This window comes from Rhineura floridana, chromosome 7 (assembly GCF_030035675.1).
Source record: "Rhineura floridana isolate rRhiFlo1 chromosome 7, rRhiFlo1.hap2, whole genome shotgun sequence".
Lineage (NCBI taxonomy): Eukaryota > Metazoa > Chordata > Lepidosauria > Squamata > Rhineuridae > Rhineura > Rhineura floridana.
The window spans coordinates 60528014-60553652 of record NC_084486.1 but is presented as its reverse complement, the minus strand read 5'-3'; the positions used below and the strand labels follow the sequence as shown (position 1 = coordinate 60553652).

Here is a 25639-nt window from a genome sequence, read left to right as displayed (position 1 = left end):
TGACATTTGTAATGCTGTTAGCATCTTAAGTCGAAAAGTAGAACAGCCTACTGAGACAGATTGGGAAGGAATAAAACGAATCCTGAGGTATTTGCAAGGTACTAGCAGTAAAGGTCTAGTGTTGTCCAGCAGTAAACACGGGAGTATGTGCTGCTATGTAGATGCGGATCATGCTGGCGATCCCAGTAGCCGCAAGTCTACTACTGGTGTTGTCATTCTATTATATGATTCAGTGATTGATTGGTGCAGCAAGAGGCAAACCATAGTGGCAACATCAAGTTCAGAAGCTGTATAGCGTTGTCTCTGGTTTGTAACAAACTTACCTGGTTCGACCATCTACTGTTTGAAATTGGAAAAGGCATAGACAAACCAATCAAAATATATGAGGACAATCAGACCTGCATTAAGCTAGCTCAGTCAGAAGCACACACCAAGAGAACCAAGCATATCAGCATCAAATATCACCATGTCAGAGAAATGATTAAACAAGGGTTTGTGGAATTAACTTATTGTAACACTGCTGATATGCTGGCTGACGTTATGACAAAACCACTAAGTGAAGACAAGTTTTCAAAACTGATAAATCAAGTAGGTATGACTGGAAAAAGTGGGATGATGGAAATTATGAAGAGTAATGAAATATAATGACAATAATGCTGAGATTGCAATGGAGTAACTGTCTTACAAATGAAAGTGATGTAAACTGAAATAAAAGGAAATGTATCAGAAGTATAAAACCAAATGATGTAAATGTAATGACATGTAAAATGTAAATGGAAGAGAAATGTAACTGGCTGAATGTGGAAATTTAAGGTGGGGGATTGTTGGCTATTAAACCGAGAAAGCAGAGGTTAAATTTCCACAAGTGAGCTACGTGACTTAGAAGCGAAAGTTGGCAGAGCTCGAGCCATCTTCAAGGACACGTTGCTAAGCAACCTAGGCTCGGGCAGCTGGCCTTATCTATATAGAGGGCCAGCAGACACTTGTGAGTGTGGGGGTCGAGGAGTTTGTACAGAGAGAGCTGTGATATATCGTCAGTAAAGTAACTCTTAAAACTTATTGCTTGTCCGGCTCATTGCTTCAACTGGCATCTAGCCTGTCACTATACTGTTCTGCATCCTGGGCATCTGCTTGTGCCAGATACAACATCCAACATTATTTCCACTTATTTAAATTATTCCTCCCCCCCTTTCAACAATGAAAAATAAAAACCTTAAAGTAATTACCCTGGAATACAGTACAGGAGAACTGAATTTAGAGTGAGGTGGTATATTTTGGACATATTATACACTTTTGCATTCTACGTATATTATAATCCCCCTTTGTTGCAGTGCAATCACAGCTAGAAGCACAAGTCCCATGCAAATCTGTGCCATTGAACTATAGAAATAATTGATGCACTCATTTCACAGCCTTTTTGTTCCCATGAATTAAGGGTTACTAGCATTCATCCTCCAAGTCTTGCCAGCTTTGAGGATTTATAAGGCTGCACTTGTTTCAGAAATACAGCTAGGAAGGTCTTTGATCTGGTGCTTATCCTGAAAGATCTCTGCAACTTGGCAACTCTTTTCCTAGGTTAAATTATAGGCTTTGTTTGCAGCAATATCTTTTAACAAAGCAATCTTACCTAGCTTTTAAGTTCCATGTGATTGAAGAGTATAGCCTATAAAACAGCATTTTCATTTGGACAAGCCCCAGGCTGCAGGTAAATTGAAATGCTCTCATAATTGCTTCAAAATATGTCAGAAAAATCCTGTGTCCATTTTACTGTAAATGATATATTAAACCAATTTGTTGGGAGACACCTCATCTCAAACCAAGTTTTGGGGTGAAATACAACCTGCAACAAATAGGGAAAACTTCCCCATCACCAGAATCACACAATTACTTAAGACACATTAACGTGCATTCATGTGCATATTATAAAATAACCTTTGGGCCAAGTCCAAGCATGGAACATTTCCTTGAATATGGGAAAATGGAGAGGTGAGGTTAGAATGGATATTGGTGCAGGTGCTGTTCTTATCCCACCCCTCATCTTCTGCAGATTAATTGCAGCTTTGAGACATGTCTTTACAATCATGGAAAGGGCATAGGAGGAAAGAATAAAAACTCTCTCCCAAAGCTCCACTTTTCTTATCTTCCAAGTAGCTCCCTGAGCCCCCAATTAGTATCCCCCACATCTGGTATTGTTTGGCCCTCACTTTTCCTAACCATGATAAAAGGAGTGATAAGCTATCGGAAAAAGAACAAGATTTTCTATGAGAGGCTTCATATCATTAAATACAAAACACAAACAAAACCAACACTACTTCATTATCAACATGAAATAAAGGGCAGCAATGGAAATGAAAAAGTCTTGCTTGGTAAGCCAGGATCTAGGGTGTCATCTAATGCTGAATCCTTGCAGAAACCTAAACATTCACATGTATGACGCTAACAATTTGCTTGCTTTTTATGTGACTAGTTCATTATAATTTTTTTCTCTTTCAATCACTTCAACATTGCTGATTTTCCCATAGGTTGAATTTAATCATTTTATATTAAGTTTCCATGAGTTTCCATGGAAGGGAAACATGAATGCTCCACATGAATCTCTATACCAAACCACAAATCTTTTTTAAAGTTCACCTTGAATTGGAAGCAGTCTGGGAAACAAATTAATATTACAAATACTTTATCATTGTTCTCAGAAAGATCATGTACTGTAACCCTTTCAACAGACTACATTCACTAAATCTGAAAATTTCTAAAAAGTACTGTAAAAAAAGAAGACCACCTGTTTCTAATTAAATGACCTAATAATAGAATCAGGAAGATATCTGACACATAAAACATCTGTGTTAGCTTGCTTAAGTTCCCACATGTATGTTTAGATCTGTGAAAATATATTTTTGGTGAATGTTGTATTTAAAAAGATGGCAATTATCCTTGCCCCCCCCACCAATTAGGAAAAATAATGAAGGCAAACTGAATGTACATAAGTATACATTCATATAATGAAAAAAAAATAACCACATGTACTAAGACTTATCTTCCAAAAAGCAAAACACTACAAAGTCTAATTCATCTATGAGACTGAATCCTATTCGAACTTACCTCGAAGTAGCTCTACTGATGGGGACAGCCAAGTTGGTCCCTGGTAGAGGGTCCTTGCAGCCCAGAGGCGCCCCAGGGGGCCCCTCCTTAGGGTGGAGGGCAGTGCTCCCATTCTGCAATCTGTGGCAGCGTTGGCTCCTGACCCTGCTGCGGATAATGGAGAGGGAGCTCCCAGGCACCTCCCCCCAATACAGTCAGTGAGGGCTTCAATAAGCATGCACACCCCATCTACCTCCTTCATCCCTGTGAAAGATGTGCACGCTGCACGTGCATGCCTGCCATCAACTAAGATGGGGGCAGAGGCTTCCCTAAGGGGCTGATGCCCCGGCCACCATCTGGTTGATGGCAGGCATGCACACAAAGCACACACATCATTTACAGGGACAATAGAGGTAGGTGGGATGCACTGATGGGTTTATTAGCCCCACACCACCAGTATAGAGGGGTTGGGCTATGGCGCCTCAGGCCCGGAGCAGGCTGTTGTCCAAGGACCCAGGTAAGCCTGGCGTCAGACCTGTCTACTGAACACAGTGGAGCTTACTTCTCAGTAAATGCACATAGGATTGTGCTAGAAGACATTCTAACTACTATATAAGGCTAAGTGACCAATATAAGGGTACAAATGGCCAAAAATGACTTTTGCAACTGGCAAAATGAATTTGATAAAGCATGGGACAAAAGTTATTTGTTAGTCTAGCTATCTTATTTTCAACGGACTTCTGTTTTATTCTAATAATTCATTATTCACCACTTCTTTAACAACAATATTTAATAATATTAAAAATGGAAATGGACTGCCTTCAAGTAGATCCCGACTTATGGCTACCCTATGAATAGGGATTTCATGGTAAGCGGTATTCAGAGGGGGTTTACCATTGCCTCCCTCTGAGGCTAGTCCTCCCCAGCTGGCTAGGGCCTGCTCAGCTTGCCACAGCTGCACAAGCCAGCCCCTTCCTTGTCCACAACTGCCAGCTGGGGGGCAACTGGGCTCCTTGGGACTATACAGCTTGCCCACGGCTGCACAGGTGGCAGGGCATGTAATCCCTGAGCCACTCACTGTGGGGGTGATCTTCAGCTGGCCCTTGACACCCAGGAGACATGAGTGGGGATTTGAACTCACAGATTCTGGACTCCCAGCCAGGCTCTCCTCCCCACTGTGCTATACCAACTTTGTTAGTAATATTAAGTAACACAAAACAATGCAGTTTAGATTTATATCTGCCACCACATGCATTAAGTCAGAAAGCAAAGATGAGAAAGGAACAAAGAAACCTCTATGTATTATACAGCCACAAGAGTGGCTGTATACTATAGCCAGCATGGATTTTTCGTATTCCGCAATGTTAAATTGAAAATACCTCCCATGCCATTCTGCTGCTTCCCATAAGCTCATTTCAAAACAAAACCTTACATACCTTATAGTCCTGAACTCAGAAATGCTTTCTTAACAGCCCTCTAAGTTTTCATGGTGATACACAAAACACTCAGAGAAAACTGAGAGTTCAAAGTGTAAAATAAGAGAAAAAATCCAGACCCCTGCTGGTCTTTTTTGTTAGTGTTCTCATATTTGTTGAAATTAATTAAAAATCAGCCATGTTCATAGAGTACCTGTAATCCTATAACTCACCTTACCCGATAGTCTGACCTTCATCTTCTGCAGTTTAAAAGTTAAAAAAATGCCTGACTGATTTGTAAATAATTTAAGAATTTTAACATTGAAGTCTATTATAGCATCGGGCATGCTCAGTAAGAAGCCAGTCTCACAGCTGTGTGGCTTGGCTAATCAGGTGGCCACACACACACCAAACGTTTATTTCACTTGAGACAGTCATGGCTTCCCTCAAAGAAGTGTAGTTTGTGAAGGGTGTTGAGAGTTGTTAGGAGACTCCTATTCCCCTGACAGAGCTCCAATGGCCAGAGTGGTTTAACAGTCAGTCCCTTTTCCAGGGATTGTAGCTCTGTGAGGGGAATAGGGCCTCTCCTAGCAACTCTCAGCACCCTTCACAAACTACACTTCCCAGGATTCTTTGGGGGAAGCCATGACTCTAAAGTGAAATAAAGGTCTGGTGTGGATGTGGTCAGGGAAAGTTTTGGTTTAAATTTGGGTGGGAGACTACATGTGCCTGCTGTAGAATAAAAATGTGGGGGAAATCCTGAAAAACAATGATACTGTTCACGTTTCTTTTTGGAAAGACAAGGGGCTTTTCCTCTGCCCAGTGCCTGCCACTGAATCTCTTCCCTGCCCCTTCTCCCCTCCACCTTCCTCCCTACTCCTACCCTTCCTCTCCTTCTTTCCCCCTTCCTCCCCTCCTCCCCCTCAGGTCAGTTTCACCTTTCCCAAGCATGGTTGTACAGGAGTAAATCCTGTTGAATTCAAAAAGCATGCAAATGATCAAACCTACCCTATCCTCCTCTTCCCTCCTATCCCCTCCTTTTGCCCCTTCCCTCCCCCTTCCTTTGCCCCTCCCTCCCTCTGCCCATCCGCTTCCAATCCCCTCCCCCTCCTTCCCCCTCCACCTACTTCCCCTCCCTTCCTCCTTCCTTATCTGTCCCCTCCCCTTCCTCCTCTTTCATGGTCAGTTCCACCTATCCTAAGCATAATTGCATGGGAGTAAATCCCTCTGAACTCAATAAGCATGCAAATGATCAAACCTGCCTTCCTCCTCCCATCCCGCTCCTCTGCCATTCCTCCTCCCCTCTCTCCTCCTCCCCTACTCCTGCCCTTCCTCCTCCTCCCATCCCCATCTCCCCATGGTCAGTTTCATCTATCCTAAGCATGATTGCAGGGGAGTAAATCCCATTGAACTCAAAAAGTATGCAAATGATCAAACCTGCCCTCCCCTCGTCCTCCCTCATATCCCCTCCCTTTTGCCCCTTCTCTCCCCCTTCCTTCACCCCTCCTTCCCTCCCTCTGTTCCCCCTTCCAATCCCCTCCATCTCCTTCCCCACCTCCTTCCCCTCCCTTCCTCCTTCCCTCTCCTGTTCCCTCCCCTTCCTCCTCCTCCATGGTCAGTTTTACCTATTCTGAGCTTGATTGTATGGGAGTAAATTCCACTGAACTCAAAAAGCACGCAAATGATCAATCTCAGCAAGCTTGCACAGGATCCCATTTCTTACCTCCCGGATTAAAAAGCAGAGAAATTCAGTAATAGGCAAAAAAATACCCTTGCAGTTTAAGAACGTGCTTTGTTTCTGTTATTTGGGCTGATTGCAGGTGTTGCCACCACTCACCATATGCTCAGAGGTCCATGTTACCAAATTCTTCCAAGCTACACAGTAAGCGGATTGGATTGTGAAAGACCAACCCAAATAGTGTTTGCATTTTGACAAATTTCTAGGGCGGTACAATATCTCAGAGAGGAGGTCAGGTCTCCTGTTCCCCTGGTGCATTCACTATAGCTGCGCAATTTCCCTGCTTTTTAAAGTTTGATATAAATATTTGTTTGCTATAGGTACATTCTTAAACTGCAAGGTTTTTTTTTGCCTATTAGTGAATGAGTGTTTTAGTTGGGCAAAGACATTTGGCCCATATCTTTTAAAACCCTAACTAATAAAAATGAATCAGCAACATGAGATAAAATCTAAACTAGGAGTCACATTTCACTGTGTGTTGGACAATTTTTTAGAGAAAAAATGTGTACTATCCCTCTCCATGTATTGTAAACAATGTATGAGTTTGATTCCATATATACTCACACGGTAAGAAGGTAATCGACAATTACGGCAACCCTTTATACACACTGTATTTTATGAGGCTCTGTTACAATAAAAAGCCAAATGCAGACATACCTGGGAATAAAAGCTCTTTATTGGTTTCCACTGTTCACTACTCAGGAGATAAGGGACTATTATTTCATAGTGCTCTGGTTGGTTCTTTGGAATCTGTGGCCTAGAGAATTCCAAGTTACACTCTCCATCCTCTCCTAGGGTAAAAGTTTAAAAAGTTTCATGTTAGAAAGCATACTTTACACTGTGCAAAATATTCCTAGCTGAAATATGATAAAAATGTAAAAGGTCAATGTAATGCTACTTCCAATTTCAGTAAATGGGAATTTATTAAAAGATGTGATATATAACTAAGCATTTATGTGGCCTTTTTTTTGGTTCCACATTGTGTTGTTTCCATTTTGGAAGCAGAGCTGACAAACAAAGTCAGCATATGGAAGAAGGAATAAAAAGAGATTGACTTGAATCAGAAGGAAAAAATTATGATGGAAGGTGTTTGCTCCTGTTACTCCAACCCAGTTGATTCTTAACTTATGGTCTCCGAGACCCTTTCAGAAGGTATCTGAGGCTAAGATAAGATATATGAAGAAAATGCTGAAGAGCCAGAGGTTTCTTAGATGGTTCCAGTATATGCTGAGAGGCAAGCTGTTTCCAGTAACCCTAGTTAAGATTAATCATAGTTTAGGGTTCAGATGATACAATAAACTATGGTTAATCTAAAATGGAAGCTTCTCATTTCCTCCTTGCAGCCACAGAAGAGGAGAGACAGGGATTGCATGAGCCTGGGGGAGACTAGGCTCATTTACATTTATGCTCAAGCACGGTTAATGTTACATTAGAATGTAGCCATTCTATTATGGCTACACCTAAATATGTAAATAGGGATTTACACGAATGTCCTTTCTATTCCTCTGGCTGAGTCCCTCTTATCCTGAACATGTGCAATAAGGTTACATCTCAGGATACAAGAATCTTCATATTTATTTTGCAAAAGGGTCTAACGATTTTAATCTCAGATTTTGTACCATCTTCCATAAATATATTTAAATTTTTAACATTTTATTCTTCTCTGAACAGAAATTCACAGTTGTGTGCCATTTAACAAGCTAGCTGAGGATTTTCTACAACACACTTAATTCTCAATTATCTCAGTGGTTTCAAAATGTTTTATCTAGAAAGTGCAAGTCACAAAGTATTTAAGATACGTAGGTGTCCTAGATGTACATTAGTGAAACAATCATCTCAAAGAGCTAACACAGTATGTATTACAGATCCAGATTAGTTAGAGATGAATAGTGCTATGTCAAAAAAAGCAAACAAACTGAATGCAATGTTTTTAAGCAACTGGTTTCCGACTTTTATTTCTTACTGCTAATCATACTAATGGCATTACAGCTGCCAGAAAAAAACCTCAGTATAGGTCTGTAGGTCTCAGGTTAAGGTTGTCTTGCTCCAACCAAAGTTACATACTTATAGGTCACAGAGATTTTAACAGGATTTTAATGATACTTAAGTGTTTAACATGGCTGGACTGCAGCCAAATTTAAACTCTGTATTTTAGTATTTTGTACATAAACATGAAGCAATCCATTTATACATAGTGCAAAATCTACAAACTAATCGTAGCTATGTTTACTTAGAAGTAAGTCATACTGAATTCAATGGGATTTACCTCCAAGTGTGTGTAGGATTATAATCTCAATTATACACAATATAATAAAGCCAGTGTTGGATCTTATAAAATATAATGCTTTCTATTTTGCTTTTCTAAACTGAACCCATTTGTTTGGAAACACAACCACCTCTCATAACTTGATAGAAATGTATAGTTTTAATAACAATCACAACAGTACAAATTCTTTGTAAACACACTTCATTTTTCTCTCTCTTACCCCTCCAAATATCTACAATAATGTTAAATCTAAGATCATTCCTATTAACTACATTTGCTAGAGGAATTGCACTAAAAGAATGACAACACTAGTCATGTGACAGGAAGAAGCAGGAGCTCTTCTTATGCACCGACTCCTCTAAAAATCAGGGCTACAATTTATACACTGTTTACATGGTGAAGTGGCTTCTAAGTAGGGATACCAGGTATCTGTTTTTTGGGCGGAGTCTCCAGTTTTTGGGGGCTTCCTCTGGTTCTCCGGCTAGCACCCCTTAAACTCCAGACTCTCAGCTTCAATTAAAAAAAAAAGTTTCTAGGTGGTCTGGTTCCCGAGATATACACCAAAACATCAACCGCCCCCTGCGCGACTGTTAAATCTGTTTTACAGATCTTTATAACAGCTCCTAGCTCTAACTACAACTCCCATCAACCCAATCCAGTGGCGATGCTTGCTAGGGCTGATGGGAGTTGTAGTTTAAAAAAGTAACTTTTCCAAGCTCTGGCTGTAACCCCGCCCTTTCAAGATTGTAGCCAATAAATGAAGCCAGGGTTGTGACTTGTTGATCCAGGCATGCCTAGGCTTAAATTCAACGTCAGAAAATGGTGGCTTTGAAATTTTGCAGTTTGCGTAAGTAATATGGCTTAACATGTTTTTTTCTCTTGTGTGCAAGAGTCAGACCCTGGGCTATGAAATATGAAAGTATTTAATCCAATACTTGCTTTCCATGTCCCTGGAGTAAACCCCATTGAACTCCATTAGGACTTACTTTTGAGTAGACATGGTTAGGATTGTGCTGTAAATTATTGGGACTTTTGAGTAAACATAGCACAGACTTGTGTTTGTGTTGTCAATCTTTCTCTCCCTCTCCAATCCTATTTTTAAAGCAATTAGGCAGGGTTTACCACAGCTTAAAGTGGCATGATTCCAAAGTTTGGGCTGGATGAATGAAGTTTATTTATTTTTATTTATTTATTTATTATATCCCGCCCTTCCTCCCAGTAGGAGCCCAAGGCGGCAAACAAAAGCACTAAAAACACTTTAAAAATCATAAAAACAGACTTTAAAATATATTAAAACAAAACATCTTTAAAAACATTTTAAAAACATTTTTTTAAAGAAAAGGTTTAAAAACATATTAAAAAGCAATTCCAACACAGACACAGACAGGGATAAGGTCTCAACTTAAAAGGCTTGTTAAAAGAACAAGAGTACAGTTTTCCCTGGTTGAGTAAGCCCCATTGAATACATTGGGACTTGCTTCTGAGTAAACAAACATAGGATTGCACTATAAATATCTTTACAGGTTGTGTAAATAATAAGCATATTTGATAGTCATGCTTATATAAACATTTTGTCATACTGTGTCCCAATAAGTATCCAATTTCACACTATGGTTGTACAATACTTCCTCTACATTTTAAGTATGCCTTGGGGTGGTCATGGTTTTCCATTGTTTTCATCCTGAGGGGCAGATAGGCTGAGAGATGGTGAGTAGCCCATGGTCACTCACTACAGTTTATAGCTCATTTCCATTTTGAAAAATTAATTAAAACAATTTGCATGCAGGCAAAATTTATTAAGCGGATTCACACAATACATTTAAAGCACATCCAACTTGCATTTAAAGCGCACGACTTCCCCTAAAGAATCTTGGGAAGTGTCATTTCCCCCTCACAGTTATAGTTCTCACCACTCTTAACAAGCTGCAGTTCCCATGATTCTGTGGTGGGATTCATGTGCTTCAAATGGGTGTTGAATGTGCTTTAAATGAATGGTGTGGATCTGCCCTAGGTATGATGTGCATTAAAGAGTGAATTGAAAAGAACAATTTTAAAGGATACTTTTTTAAACAGGGGAAGGGCTGTAGTTCAGTGGTAGGGCATATGCTTTGCATGCAAAGGTCCAAAATCCAATATCTGGAAAAGACTATTGCCTGCAATCCTGGAGAGCCAATGCAAGTGCATGTCATCAGTACTGAGCTAGATGATACCAAATGGCCTGTGTCAGTATAAGGCAGACTCTTACTCATTTCTCAGACTTCTTTCTGAAGTGAAGGGTCAAATCTGTAAAGATGTTTGGAGCAGCCACGTTAAAAGATAAGGACAGGGCATTCCAGGCAGGGGGTTGCCAACCCTGCTTGGAGATGGATGACTTTGCAGAGGATCCCTAGTCAAGGTCTACCAACAGCACAATCCAAACTATATCTACTCAGAAGTCAGTCCTGTTGAGTTCTATGGGGCTTAATCCCTTAGTAGGTGTGTCTGGAATTGTAGCCTTCAGGAGCATCCATCTTTACTCCTCAGTGCTCCCATCTAACATCTCCACAACACTAGGCTCCTTTGTCCCTACAGCGGCCTTCTGGTGACTGGCCTGGCCTGAAGGCACTTAAACCCTTCTTGCCGTAGGCTAGATTAAATGTTCCCTACCCAGGCTCCATCTTTTAGCTAAGATTTCTATTTTAATTTCCAATCAGATTTTTTTTAATTGTACGCTCCAAGCAACTTAATGACATCACTCGGGCCTGCCCCGTGACATCATTCGGACCTGCCCCATGACATCACTAGGGCCCATCCCTCAAATCTCAAGTTTTGGGATGCTTCTGACCTGGCAAACCTACTTCTAAGCGGTTTACAAGTATAAAATCAATTATGAAATCCATACATAAGATTGAAAAACAACCCTCATTTTAGAAATTGTTATTGATATGTTTGCCATGCTTGGCTCTATAGACAAAGATGGTTCCAACTGCATAACTTTTTCTTCAGACGGAATGCAACCTTGTCTAGAACAGGCAAACTCCCCAATTATTGGACATGGGAACCATTTACCCACAGTCTCTCTCCCTTAGTAGGACTGAATGTCAGTCTATTGGCCCTTATTCACCATTGCATCCAGGCATGGGTTCAGCTTACACATGGCCTTTCCTGACTCCAATTTGATGGAAAACCAGAGGTCAGTGCCCCAAATTTCCTGATGATTGCTCCCAATGGCTTCATATAGATATTAAATAGCGTTGGGGACATGATGATGTCTGCAATTTGAGACAGTTTTCCCATTGAATAATCCCTCACTGTGAGGGATATGCAGAGTTACTGTGGCTAAGTGGTGTGGCTTATTTTCATAACAAAGTTGACAACTTTATTTGGTAGTATTACCCTGCCAGATCACACATATTTTTCAACATATATATGCAGTCAGATATACACATATATTCATATAGAAGAGCTCCATCAAATCAGCCCCTGATCTCCATTGAATCTCTCCAAGCCTCATTTCATTAGTTATCCATATTAAAACTTCAACATGGATTGTAAGGAGTAGCATGGCCATTTAAAAATACAAACATTTTTCATGCTGCTATAGAAAGTAAGCTTTACTTTTCTAAGTGTAGCATGAGAAGAAATCCACACAGTTCCATATCAAACATGATGAATCAAGGAAGAGTTGCTAGTACACAAAGCAGAATCAGGGAAAAATAATCCTATAGTCCCATTAAATTAATACTATATATATTTAGCAGCAAAATTACCCTTGTTTTCCCTAAAAGAATGAACCATTGTGCAGGTAATAGCAAAAGTGAAACCTGACAAAAAAACATCCTGTGATAAAAGTGGAGTTTGTTGGTGTGAAATGAGAAATGTTGGGCTTTGCTGCAGATTTCTTCTCAGCTCACTAGAGCAGTTACAACTACTTGAAGTGAAATGACTTCATTTCCACTTCAGCTACTTTACAAGATACATAAATGTTAAACCTCCATGGAAAACTTCATAAACTTTTACCCTGTAAAGCAAAATATTCCTCTCTACACATTGTTTCAGTGCTGAATTTATTAACGTGCAACATTTATTAAGAGTTAAGAAATGGGATGGAGGGGTGGAGAAGAAACATGGAAATCATGGGGGACCTTTCCCTTGATCTCAGTATTAGCTAATTTCCCAATACTAGGCAAAAACAAAAAGCTCTGAAGCACTGGGAAGAAAGAGAATTTAAATACCCAACATAACATGCTAAAGAAATCTATTAGGACTGACACAGCTGAAGTAATTCATCCCAACTTTAGGTAGAAGTAAGGTAAGGTAGGTCAACTTTTGTTGATACGTGTAGAATTTTGAACTTATAGAAATCTTCAACTACTCTTCAAGCAGCTGTGTGATGGTTAAAAATGTGTACGCCAACTGAAGTTTGACCTCTCTGAAGCTCTTTGATATTCTCTGAAATCAACATAGCACAACAATTTCAGATGGGCTGGGCAATGCATATTCCATTCCATCAACCAGTCAAGTGCCAAAGAGCAGTCAACGAGAGAGGACTAGACCAGGGGTACCCAATGTGGTGCCCTCCAGTTGTTGTTAGACTCCAGCTCCTATCAATCCCAGCCAGCATGGGCAAAAGGCAGGGAGGATGGGAGTTGTAGTCCAGCAATAACTGGAGGGCACCACATTTACTACCATTCTGCTAGACTCTGTAGGACTAGGCTTTTTGCAGGGAAATTATATTTAACCAGTAAATATTTTTAGAAATAGAAAATTAGCTATGCTAAAAATGGTTTTAAAAATGTACCAAGTAAATAGAGCATTCTCACAGTGACAAATAATATAAAAAGAAATCTAAAAAGCAAAAAGCTGACAAGACATTTGAGAGAGATGGTATTTGTATGAGATGGGGATAGATGCCAGTATGAAATAAAGGCTGTGAAGCCAAACTCATAAAGAAATACAGGCAGAGGAAGGTGCATCAGCTGGACAAAATCATAAAGTCAAAACAGAATTCATGACAACTTAATAAAAGAAAGGAATGCAGATAGATGGCAAGGTGTCAAGGCAAGAGATGAAGAACAACCTATACAATTCAAATCATATTGTATTATGTGCTTAATACGTTCTATATTTGAGATGTGGAAGGCAGAAAAACTTGTTGTAAACATGAGAGAACCTACATTGTATAAGAAACAAACAGGAAATGAGCTGTAAGCATATGGGAAACCAAAGGGTAATGTGTTTCTAGATGTTCAGTCAGATGGTTTGGCTCCAAAACTTTTGCCTACATTTAGTTTAGTGCATAAACACTACCCCATCCTAGTATATGCTCTCTCCAGTTCTTGATTTATTTTTATTTAGTATTTATATAGCCCAACCTTCATCTGTTGATATCAGGGCAGGGGACAAAATAGAAAATAACCCATACAATAATCTACCACACAACAATAAAAGACATTATCAGAACAAAGAAAGGCAGTGAAAATAGGAACATAGGAAGCTGCCTTATACCAAGACAGACCACTGGCACATTTAGCTCAGTATTGTCTACACTGACTGGCAGTGGCTCTCCAGAGTTTCAGGCAGGAGTCTCTACCTGCCCTCTGTGGACAAGCCAAGGACTGAACCTGGGATCTTCTGCATGCAAGCTAGATGCTCTGCCTTGGAGCTACGGCCCTTCCTATAGAGTTATCAGTCAGTAAGGTAAAGCCATTAAAATGTTCTCGGTCATGAGAAAATCTTACCCCAATGCTATTACACAATTAGACTTACAACAAAAATCTTGTATTTGTTGGTTTCTCTGTGAATAGCACATCAATCACTAAAGCTTATTTACAAAAAGTTATTGTGATTTATCTCACTTAAGGATAATCATTACAATGCCATAATAATTTACACATGGCCAAGTACTATTTGGAATTAGTCAAGAGTTAAGACCCAGTTGCACCAGCTGTGGATCAAGAATATTTTATCTACATTAATCATTATAATTTATTTTAAAAATAAAATACTTTGTCAAAAACCTTTACACCAGATTAAAACCAGCACAACACTTTCTTCCCCATCTTATTGAGACTTTTAAAGCTTTTATTTTTCATCATCATCATCATCAGACTTATTAGTTGCTTGTTACCCTAAAAACTCTTGAAGTGACTTACATTTACAAACATAAGCATAAATACATTATACCATTAAAAAATACAAAACATTAACATTTTCATACAGCATACAAAATGCAACTCCCCCCCCCACACACACCAGAACGTTTTCTCGTCCCAAACGCCTGGGGAAAAAGATAAGTCTTTACCTGGTGCCAAAAGGATGTCAGCAAAAGTGCCAGGTGGACCTCACTGGAGAGAGCATTCCACAAACATGGAGTCACAACTGAAAAGGCCCTCTCTCTTGTCATCACCCTCCAAGCCTCCTTCAAAAGAGGAACCCAGAGAACAGACCCTCAGAGGAGGGACTCAGATGATGATCTCAGGGTCCAGGTAACTTCATATCAGAATCATAGAATAGTAGAGTTGGAAGGGGCCTATAAGGCAATGAAGACCAACCCCTGCTCAAGGCAGGAATCCAAATCAAAGCATTTCTGTATACTGCTCAGCTGTTATTTGTGAGATATTGTTCCATTTTGTTTTTATCTCACTTTTATCTAGGTTTAGGAAATGTTATTGAGTGTTGCTGCATCTTTATTGTTATTATGTAAACTGCTTAAGAATTTTTATTAAGAGATATAAAAAATTGTAAATAAATAACTGCACATTTTAAAGTTTTCAGTCTTATAATTGGGGGGGGAGAGATTGGGGCACTGCCTCCCTCAGAGCTTTGTTTCACCCTCGCTAGGATTTGGGGGGGAAATTGTCTTTTTAATTTGTGACATGACAGACCGTAACAGAACAGAACATTTAAAGAACGACAGCTTGATTTAAGAAAAGGAGCAATTTAAGAATAAGACCCTCTGAAAAATTCAGTGAAAAAGGCAGGGAAAGTGCACAAGAAAAGCCTCACCTGGAAGAGCCCTCCAAAATCTGCTCACTCAAGACTTTCCCTGAATGAGGGTGGATTTTTCATGATCACAATCACCCTATAATTACTTAAGCGATCCTGGAAAAAACAGCCAGCATAGTAACACGACCATTGAAGTATTAAAAACCAGACATTTGTATTATGTGCTAGAGTTAGAGTCCACCCCTTGGACTTTCCTTTGCTCTGCTTTTCAGTTTCAGTTGTGTTTACTACTCAGCAAGCGGTAAAGAAGCTTGTTTATTTGCCTGCATTAAGAAGCAATAGTTTGTTTATTCTGCAGTTATTATAATGAGTAGGGCAGAATTTGGTGCTTTGCGCTAAAGGGTGAAATAAAGAGATAACATTGTTGTTGTTATGTGCCTCCAAGTCGACTGCAACTTATGGCAACCCTATGAATCAGTGAACTCCAAGAGCATCTGTCATGAACCACCCTGTTCAGATCTTGTAAGTTCAGGTCTGTGACTTCCTTTATGGAATCAATCTATCTCTTGTTTGGACTTCCTCTTTTTCTACTCCCTGCTGTTTTTCCAAACATTATTATCTTTTCTAATGAATCATGTCTTCTCATTATGTGTCCAAAGTATGATAACCTCAGTTTCATCATTTTAGCTTCTAGTGACAGTTCTGGTTTAATTTGTTCTGACACCCAATTATTTCTCTTTTTTGCAGTCCGTGGTATCCACAAACCTCTTCTCCAACACCACATTTCAAATGAGTTGATTTTTCTCTTATCTGCTTTTTTCACTGTCCCAACTTTCACATCCATACATAGAGATTGGAAATACCATGGTCTGAATGATCTTGACTTTAGTATTCAGTGATACATCTTTACATTTGAGGACCTTTTCTAGTTCTCTCACAGCTGCCCTCCCCAGTCCTAGCCTTCTTCTGATGTCTTGACTGTTGTCTCCATTTTGGTTAATGATTGTGCCAAGGTATTGATAATCCTTGACAAGTTCAATGTCCTCATTGTCAACTTTAAAGCTGCATAAATCTTCTGTTGTCATTACTTTAGTCTTTTTGACATTCAGCTGTAGTCCTCCTTTTGTGCTTTCCTCTTTAACTTTCATCAGCATTTGTTTCAAATCATTAGTGGTTTCTGCTAGTAGTATGGTGTTGTCTGCATATCTTAAATTATTGATGTTTCTCCCTCCTATTTTCACACCTCCTTCATCTTGGTCCAATCCTGCTTTCCATATGATATGTTCTGTGTACAGATTAAATAAATAGGGTGATAAAATACACCCCTGTCTCACACCCTTTCTGATGGGGAACCAGTCGGTTTCTCCATATTCTGTCCTTACAGTAGCCTCTTGTCCAGAGTATAGGTTGCGCATCAGGAGATAACATAGTGATCTGAAAAAGGGCTACTCTAAGTTACCCTTTAATCTTTTTTAAAGCACTCACTATAGTCACAATCATAGTGGGGTTTTTTTTTCTAGAGTACTTCATGGCAAATGATGAAAACAGCCCTAGAGGAATAGAAACATTGCTGTGTACACTACAGTTGGCTAGCTGGCTGGCTGGCTGGCCAGCTACTGAGGCTGGTGTAACTCAGGCCTAATTTCTGATGTTCCCAATATATGCAGCTCAGTATGAGGCCATTTCAGAGTTTCTGGACATAAAACCCAACCCAGCGACCAGTAAAAAAGTCCAATTGCTTTCCACAATTAGTTTCCAATTGCTTAATTAGAACTTCATATAGCAGCTAGTTAAAAGGTTTTCCCCTTGATTCTCCAAAAGGAAGGAATATCTAAAGGTCAGGAACAAGACTAGAATGAGGGGCTCTCAAGGAGGTGTTAACAAACACACTCTAAAATGTTTATTTTGTCTCCGCCCTTGCTTAAATGTATGGACAAGTTTGGTTTTCATATGGAATCTAAATCAAAGATACCTAATGCAGCATCAAAGCCAAGCTCAGAAGCTCACTGTTGTTACCAAAGTAGTTCAGTTCATAAAGAATCAGAATACAGGGACAGACCACAGGTGAAAGAGGACTATAGCTATTGGCAAGCTTTTAAGTCTGGTATTCCTGGGGTGAGATAATTCAACAGTCATGTAAGTTAACACACTGTCTGGATGGAGGAGTGAGGGGGAAGGTCACTGCTTTTCCCTTTCCCTGGCCTGGCCCTCACGTTTTCTCCACCAGTGAGGGGGTGGGATTGGCTGGCGCTATGCACCTCTCCCCCCAAAATGCCACACCTAGAAATGTGGCTGCCCCACCTAACAAGGAAGGCTGGCTATAGGGATTGCTGAAAGTAGCTTCTTTCATCCTTACGCATTCGGCACTTTCATATATTACCCCTTTATTCTTTGCTCAGATGTGCTAAAAATACTTCCAACCGGTCACTAGCCAGATATAGATGGAAAAATTTCATTTCTCTTCTCAGCTCACAAGCCTTCAGAGGAGTTTGAACTCAAATGATAATAATCTTCATTATATTATAGCACTCATTATTTCTTCTTTTTCCTTCCATAACATTATGAAAGGAGAAACTTCATGCTGCCATAGAAGAAAAAAAAAATAAAAAGGACATTTTATTTTTACTCACAGAAAGGGAAAGAGAAGCCTTTGTTGAGAGATAATCCCTCCACATTTTGCCATGTTATTTAACACTTTCTGCCCTCTGAAGAAGCAGATATATTTCACAATTACAATCACTTATTAATAAATTATCAGTCTATCAGAATAGTCTGCTTTTCCATAGGACTCTAAATTCTGGGAGGGAAATATGAGGTGACTTCCAACCTCATGCAAGTGGAGATCTGCTCACACAGTGAAACTTTCTGTTCTTTTCCTTCCACCTGCAGCTCCCCACAAGCTCCAAAAATCTGTTCAGGAGCATTGGGGACATCTGGGACAGATTGGAGGTGTGTGCAGCGAGCAGAGAGGAAGGGGAAGTCCCACTGTGCAAGCAGAAATGTGTTGTGCAAGCAGGCAGGCATAATATTAGATGTCATCCATAATCTATAAAGTGCAGTGTTACTGAACTTTGGAGCTACTGAATCTTCAAAGTTCTAGCATCGTTATACAATCTTTTCACAGCAGTGTCTCAGCAGCAAACATCCTTAAAATTTAAGAATATATATTTGAAGAAGGATTTCAAAGTATTTAAAGAAGAGTTAGTGCAAATTTTAGGGGAGATCATAATAAAATCCTATAAATCTATTTAACACTTTGCCATTTAAATAAAAATTAAATAACCTACAAGAGGAGTTACTAGAGATGCAACCACATTAAAAGTCTACATTTTTTGTGCTTCTTTGGAACCTTCCTAAATTTAAATCCATATTGTATGGTAATTAAGTATAGAATCATAGAATAGTAGAGTTGGAAGGGGCCTATAAGGCCATCAAGTCCAACTCCCTGCTCAATGCAGGAATATAATCCAGGATGTGCTGGGCTACTCATTACATGTTGTAATCCTTTCAATGATGTATATTTAAATGACAATAATAAATTACGTGGAAATAGTGTTGAATTTCATCCACCCCCATTAACCTGGTTTTGCAGCCCTTAGAGGTCTGATGTGATCTCCAGTACACCGCTATCCTTTGATTCTGTGGGATAAGTTTCACTTATTGATACCAGATGATGTAGAGAAGACACTTGCAACTGTTCAGTCTACTACATGCTGTCTCAACCCATGGCCAATCTGGCTGGTTTGTGCGAGTTGTGGGGAGGGGGATTGACTGGGTGGATTCAGGGTGTAGTGAATACTTAGTTGTGTGCTGAAGTGGTCCCTGCTGCCTTGAAGGCGGCAATGGTGATGTCACTCCTGGAAAAAAAACCCCACCCTGAGTTCCAAGGTCTATACTAACTCTCACTCTCTTAATAATACACCTTTATTGGGCAAGGTGATTCAGAGGATGCTGGCAATTCAGCTGTAGATGCTCTTGGATGAAACTGATTATCTTGACCACAGTATTTCCCTAAATTGTCTCTGTGTTGGGGGCACCATTTTATAGTGGTTTCACTCCTGCTTAAAGATCAGTTCCAGAAAGTAGCACTGAGTAACTGTGCCTTAGCTCTTTAGCAGCTGATCTGCAGTGTGCCACAGGGCAAATTTTGTCCCTAATGCTATTTAATATCTATATGAAGCCTTTGTGATCAATCATTAAGTGATTTGGAGCAAGGTGTAACCAGTATGCTGATGACATCCAGTTCTATTTCTTTGTAACATATGGATCAGGAGAGGCCATATATGTCCTAAACCCATGCCTCCATGCAGTCATGGGCTAGATGAGGATTACCAAACTGTGACTGAATGCTGACAAGATGGAGAGCCTGCAGATGGGTGGTTCTCATGCCTGGGAACGGGGCTATGTACTTGCTCTGGATAAGGTTGCACTCCCTCTGAAGGAGAAGGTGCATTTTGGGCAGGGTGCTCCTACATCCATTGATGTCACTACAGCCAGTGTGGAGTAATGACTAGAGAGTTGGACTAGGATGTGGGAGAACAGGGTTCTAATCCCCACGCAGCCATGAAACTTGCCGGGTTACCTTGGGCCAGTCACAATATCTCAGCCTAACCTATCATACAGGGTTGTTGTGAGGATAAACTGGAGGGGGGGAAACTTGTATGCCACCTTGAGCTTCTTGGAAGAAAGGTGGGATATAAATGTAATAATAAACAAATAAAATAGTGGTTCAGATGACCTCAGTGGCTCAGAGCTCACATTACCAACCTCCTTTAGAATCATAGAATAGTAGTAGAGTTGGAAGGGGCCTAACAAGGCCATCAAGTCCTACCCCCTGCTAAATGCAGGAATCCAAATCAAAGCATTCCTGACAGATGGCTGTCCAGCTGCCTCTTGAATGCCTCCAGTGTCGGAGAGCCCACTACTTCTCTAGGTAATTGGTTCCATTGTCGTATGGCTCTGTTAGGAAGTTTTCCTGATGTCAAGTCGAAATCTGGCTTCCTGCAACTTGAGCCCATTATTCCGTGTCCTGCACTCTGGGATGAACGAGAAGAGATCCTCGCCCTCCTCTGTATGAGAACCTCAACTGTTCCTGAACAAGGATATCCTTGTAATGGTGGTCTATACATTTGTAACCTAGTAACCTCATAATTAGACTACTGTAATGTATGTGGGACTACTCTTACACCTGGTTTGGAAGCTGCAGCTCATGCAAAATGCAGCTCCCAGGATGCTTACTGAGACACCAAGCTTTCCACGTATTACACCAGTGTTGAAAGATCTGGTTGCCCATCATATACTGAGCCAAGTTCAAGATTTTGCTGTTGACATTTAAAGCCCTAAACAACTTGGCACCAGGATATTTAGCAGGCCACGTCTCCCAGTACAGAACAAGCAGTGGTGATAATGCAGGTTGTAGGCCTTCTCCTTGATAACACTCACTCTCTGGAACACCCTCCCTTGGCAGAAACAATAATGACTTTTAAACAGCTCTAAAGGCTATGTTTACCCATGCCTTCCTGGACTCTTGACTCATAACTTTTTAACTCTGCTTTGTACACTGCTCAGCTTTATTTGTGATATATAGTTTGGTATTGTTTTTTCTGGCTTTTAGGAAATTTTACTGAATGTGTTTTTATTGTTTTTATGTAAATCTCTTAAAGGTTTGTAGTAGGTTAAGCAGCATTTAAACAATTATAAACAAACAAAGAAACCTCTGTAATGCAGGTGAGGAATCTGGGCCACTGCTTTTATTTTGAAAAGGTTGGTTTAAACAGGGAGAACAAACTATTATATAGCCACCTCGTCTACTCACACTAGAAAGCATGATAAATAGGTAAGAGATTTCATACACCTATTGTTCACAGAGTACAGGTAATAGTCAACATTGGAAGAGACGCCTATGGCTACTTACAGTAGATGAGGAACAAAGATTATTATTCTAAAGCATGAGAATGCCATCTACACTACAGAACTATCAGTTATACACTGACAAAGGAATGATAAAGAACCTTTGCATTCCTTTTACCACGGTTCGAATCCCCACACAGCCATGAAACTCACTGGGTGACCTTGGGCCAGTCACTGCCTCTCAGCCTCATGAAAACCCTATTCATAGGGTCACTATAAATCGGAATCGACTTGAAGGCAATACATATACCTATCTGGAACAATAGGCAATATTCCTTTTCATATACCTCTCTAGAACAAGAGGCAACCTTTTCAGTTTATGGGAAGCCCATGCAAATCTAGAGATTTGTTATTTTTTTATTTTACAGTGACTCTCAAAGTATTCAGATGGCCACATTAGAGGATTGCAGCTGGCTTATTAGGTCATTCTTAATGCTTGTTTACACAATAATTCATTCCAAAATAAGAAGCCTGTGTTTCAACCTTAGATTTGCAGATTCAGTCACTGAAGTATAACAGCACCTATATAATAAGCAATACAGAGAAATTCTAGAACAAAAAGGAAGATGATGGTCAGAAATACCATGGCCCCTTGTACAGTCCAGCCTGGGAATAAGCACACTTGAATACAACTAGGACATATGCATGCATCTAAACACACAACGATGCCAGATTAGTTGAAGCCTGGAGGTAAGGCACTAAGGAGATGAGGAGCTGTGTCATTCAGAAACCTTCCCTGCTGGATGGATGCAGGAAGGAGAATGATGTCACAGGAAGGACCTGTCAGACCACTGAGTGAGACAACTTGCCTCTTGCCTTTCCTAACAGTTAATGCTTTGTTTTTCACACACTAAAGCAGAGGCTTTACATTGCCGTTGGGGACAGAAAGACCACCAGCGCCCAAGAAGAAGCACTATGGGCAAGGTCCAAAAGAGCTGCATCACCATAATAACCTCCACCACCGTGGGTATGTGCTGACTGTCACCATTTTGCAGGAGGAATTCAAGTGCATATTGGAACTTTAGCACATGTCAGAACGGGAAAAGCAGGCAGAGGTATTAAGAAACAGTTTGATTTGTACTATATGCTAGCTGAAAGGCCAAGTTGTTTTCCTTTGAAATGGAAGCATCTGATCACCTTAGGAAAGGACAAACTCTTCTTGCACAGCTTTGCTGTAACAAATGCCTGTTGCCCTTCTGCCTCTTGGGAGCTGCCACCACTGCTAACACCACCTCCTCTTTCTTGGCAGTGCCGATAATGATAATGTTATTTGTTATTTAATGTTATTTGTTATTATAATGTTATTTGTTATTTAATTTAATTTTTGTAAATTGTATTGCTTTTATTGCATTTTTATATTGTATTTTTATACCTGTGTTTATTTTTCTTTGTAAGCCACCTTGAGGGCCTTTGCCCAAAAGGTGGGGTATAAATAAAATTTAATAATAATAATAATAATAAAAATATGTCATGATCATCCAACCTTTTGTTGGTGTGCGTGTAGCGTGTGTGTGTGTGTGATCCATAAAGCGGTGCCAATGCAGATCGGTTAGAAATGCTCCAGACCAGGCAAAGTATTCTTTAAGAGTCTTTTACTGACATTAAGTTCTATGAAACACAGTTCTCTCTCCATACTAAATCCCCCACACAAGAACTGGCCGTGCGCTCCGCTCTTTATCGAGATGGTTGCCCTTGTCAACCAGCTGCTGGCCTTGGGCAGCCTGGCAACAACTTCTGCTCTGTTTAACCCGTTTGCTTCAGGTTTTGCTCTTCCTCTCATGTATCTCTTTCTGTGAGAAACACATAAGTCACAGTAGCCCAACAGCCCCCACCTCACAGAAATCCCTTTACAGTTATTTTACAATTACAGTACAATATACATTTCAGTTTGCATTTTACAATTTGTTTTTCATTTGTTTTCTACAGTTCCTTTTTCATGTTTTCTTTACATATACATTTTCTTGTTGATTTTATTTTGTTAGTTTTCTCAGACTCATTTACATTACATACTTCAAGCATGTGTACCAGAGATACATATTTGTCTTCGCTTAGTGGTTTTGTCATTATGTCAGCCAACATATGCTTTGTGTCACAATATTGTAATTTGATGACCCCTTGTTGTATGCAGTCGCGAATATGAAAATATCTAACACTGATATGCTTAGTTCTCTTTGTATTAGCTTCCGATGTTGCTAATGCAATACAGGTCTGGTTATCCTCAAATACGGTTATGGGTAAGACGGTGTTTACATGCACTTCTTGGGCAAGTTGTGTAAACCACTGTAGTTCGTTACAGGCAGCAGAGAGGCCCACATATTCAGCCTCAGCACTGGATGTTGCCACAATAGCCTGCTTTCTACTGCACCAGTCCAGTACTGACCCATGTAATCTAATTACAATGCCTGTTGTGGATTTCCGACTGGCTAGGTCTCCGGCGTGGTCTGCATCTACATAGCAGTCCATACCTCCTTGATTCTGTACTGATAGTATTAATCCCTTTGTTCTTGTCCCTTTCAGGTATCTAAGCACTCTTTTTACACCCAGCCAATCATGTTCTGAAGGCTTTTCCACTTTCCTACTTAATATACCTACTGCATTGCATATATCTGGTCTAGATACCTTTACAAGAAATTGCAGTTTCCCTATAACGTGTCTATATAACTCTGGCTTTTCATATGCTATGTTGCATTCTTCTTGCTGGAATGAAACTGTCATTGGTGTGTTCACTGGTTTGCTTTCACTCATGCCACATGTCTCTAGCAGACAATCTATTTTCCCTGTCTGCATCAAAGTGAAACCACCATCTGCATTGCGTATTATTTCTGTTCCTAGATAGTGATTAACTGGCCCTAGGCGCTTTGTATCTACTTGTTTTTGTAGACTGTCAAAGAACTGTTTTTCATCCGATTCTTCTGGGCAAATATATAAAATATGTTTTCTTGCCATTGCTGCTTTTTACATACACACACGTATCAGCGATACACCTGGTAAACCCCATATCCTTTAATACTTCATCCAATCGCATATTCCAGCATCGCGCGCTTTGGCGCAAGCCATACAATGATTTATGTAATTTACAGACTAAACCCGGTGTTTCAACGAACCTGCTGGCTGTTCCATGTAAATGTCTTCTGTTAACACCCCATGAAGAAAGGCAGTGTTAATATCGTAATGATACACCTGCATTTGATTCATTGCAGCAATCTTGAGCAACAGCCTAATTGATTCAAACTTTACTACAGGCGCGAACACAGTATCGTAGTCAGTGCCATAAACTTGTGTGTAGCCCTTTGCCACTAAGCGAGCTCTGTATCTTGTAACTATACCTGCACTATTCGTCTTTCTCTTAAAAATCCATCTACAACCCACAGCCTTTTTTTCTACTGGCAGTGTACATAGTGACCAGGTTTTATTTTTCTTTATGGCATTTAGTTCTTCTTCCATCGCAGCCTTCAATTTCTCTTGCTCAGCCATCGGTAACTGAGCAATATCAGCCAAATTAGAGGGATCCCTTTGTGTTCCCTTTGTATCAATTGAAGCTAAGACCTCTATATGGGGCTGATTTGCTACAGGACATTTCTTCACAGCTGGCTGGGCTGTGTTTATGTTACGTACCTGCCTATTTACTTTTAACCAAGCACACGTCAGATCAGTGTGCTCACTTTGAATCATGAACACTGAATCCTGTAAAACCCCTTGCATGCATATTTCCTTTCCTTTCTGCACTATACATTCATCTTTGTCAAACAGCACTTTATAACCTATGTCTGTTAATTTCTTCACTGAAAGCACATTACATTGTAATTTCGGCACTAAGAGAACATCTGTAAGAATAGTCTTAAGTTTACTCAACCTTAAAGTTCCTCGGGCAATCACGTGACGCGTCGATCCATCAGCTAAACAAATAGATTCCTGAACTGGCTTTGATGTGTGAAACAGACTCGCATCGGTAATTAGGCAATTTGACGCTCCACTGTCCAAGAGCCATTTAGAGTTAATTGTTTTACTCTTCTCCTTAGTCACAAAGTTTACACTTGGATTCTTCCACCTATAGTCTCTGTTTCTTCTTTTGACTATACAGTTTCTCTGGATATGCCCTTGAGATCCACAAAAATAGCACGTTTTTAGTCCAAATCTTTCCCTTGAATAATTCTGTTTTGATGTTACAGTGTCTTTAGACTCAGTCCTTTTACTTTCCTGTCTTCTATTCCATTCCTGCTGCAACTTTTGTTCAACAAAGTCCAAGGTTAATGTTCCATCAGGTAAAGTTTCCATAGCTGTGACAATATTACCCCATTTCTCATC

General features: G+C 40.0%; 1 protein-coding gene across 5 annotated transcripts in view; it reads right to left on the bottom strand.

The window, feature by feature from the left end:
* Nucleotides 1–25639, bottom strand: part of ADAM12 (ADAM metallopeptidase domain 12) — a 396536-nt gene that overhangs the window by 328654 nt on the left and 42243 nt on the right. For all 5 annotated transcript variants that reach the window (XM_061635685.1, XM_061635687.1, XM_061635688.1 and 2 more), the window contains one exon: nt 6889–7022. In XM_061635685.1, coding sequence (XP_061491669.1) covers nt 6889–7022 — 134 coding nt within the window. The remainder of the gene's footprint in view (nt 1–6888; nt 7023–25639) is intronic.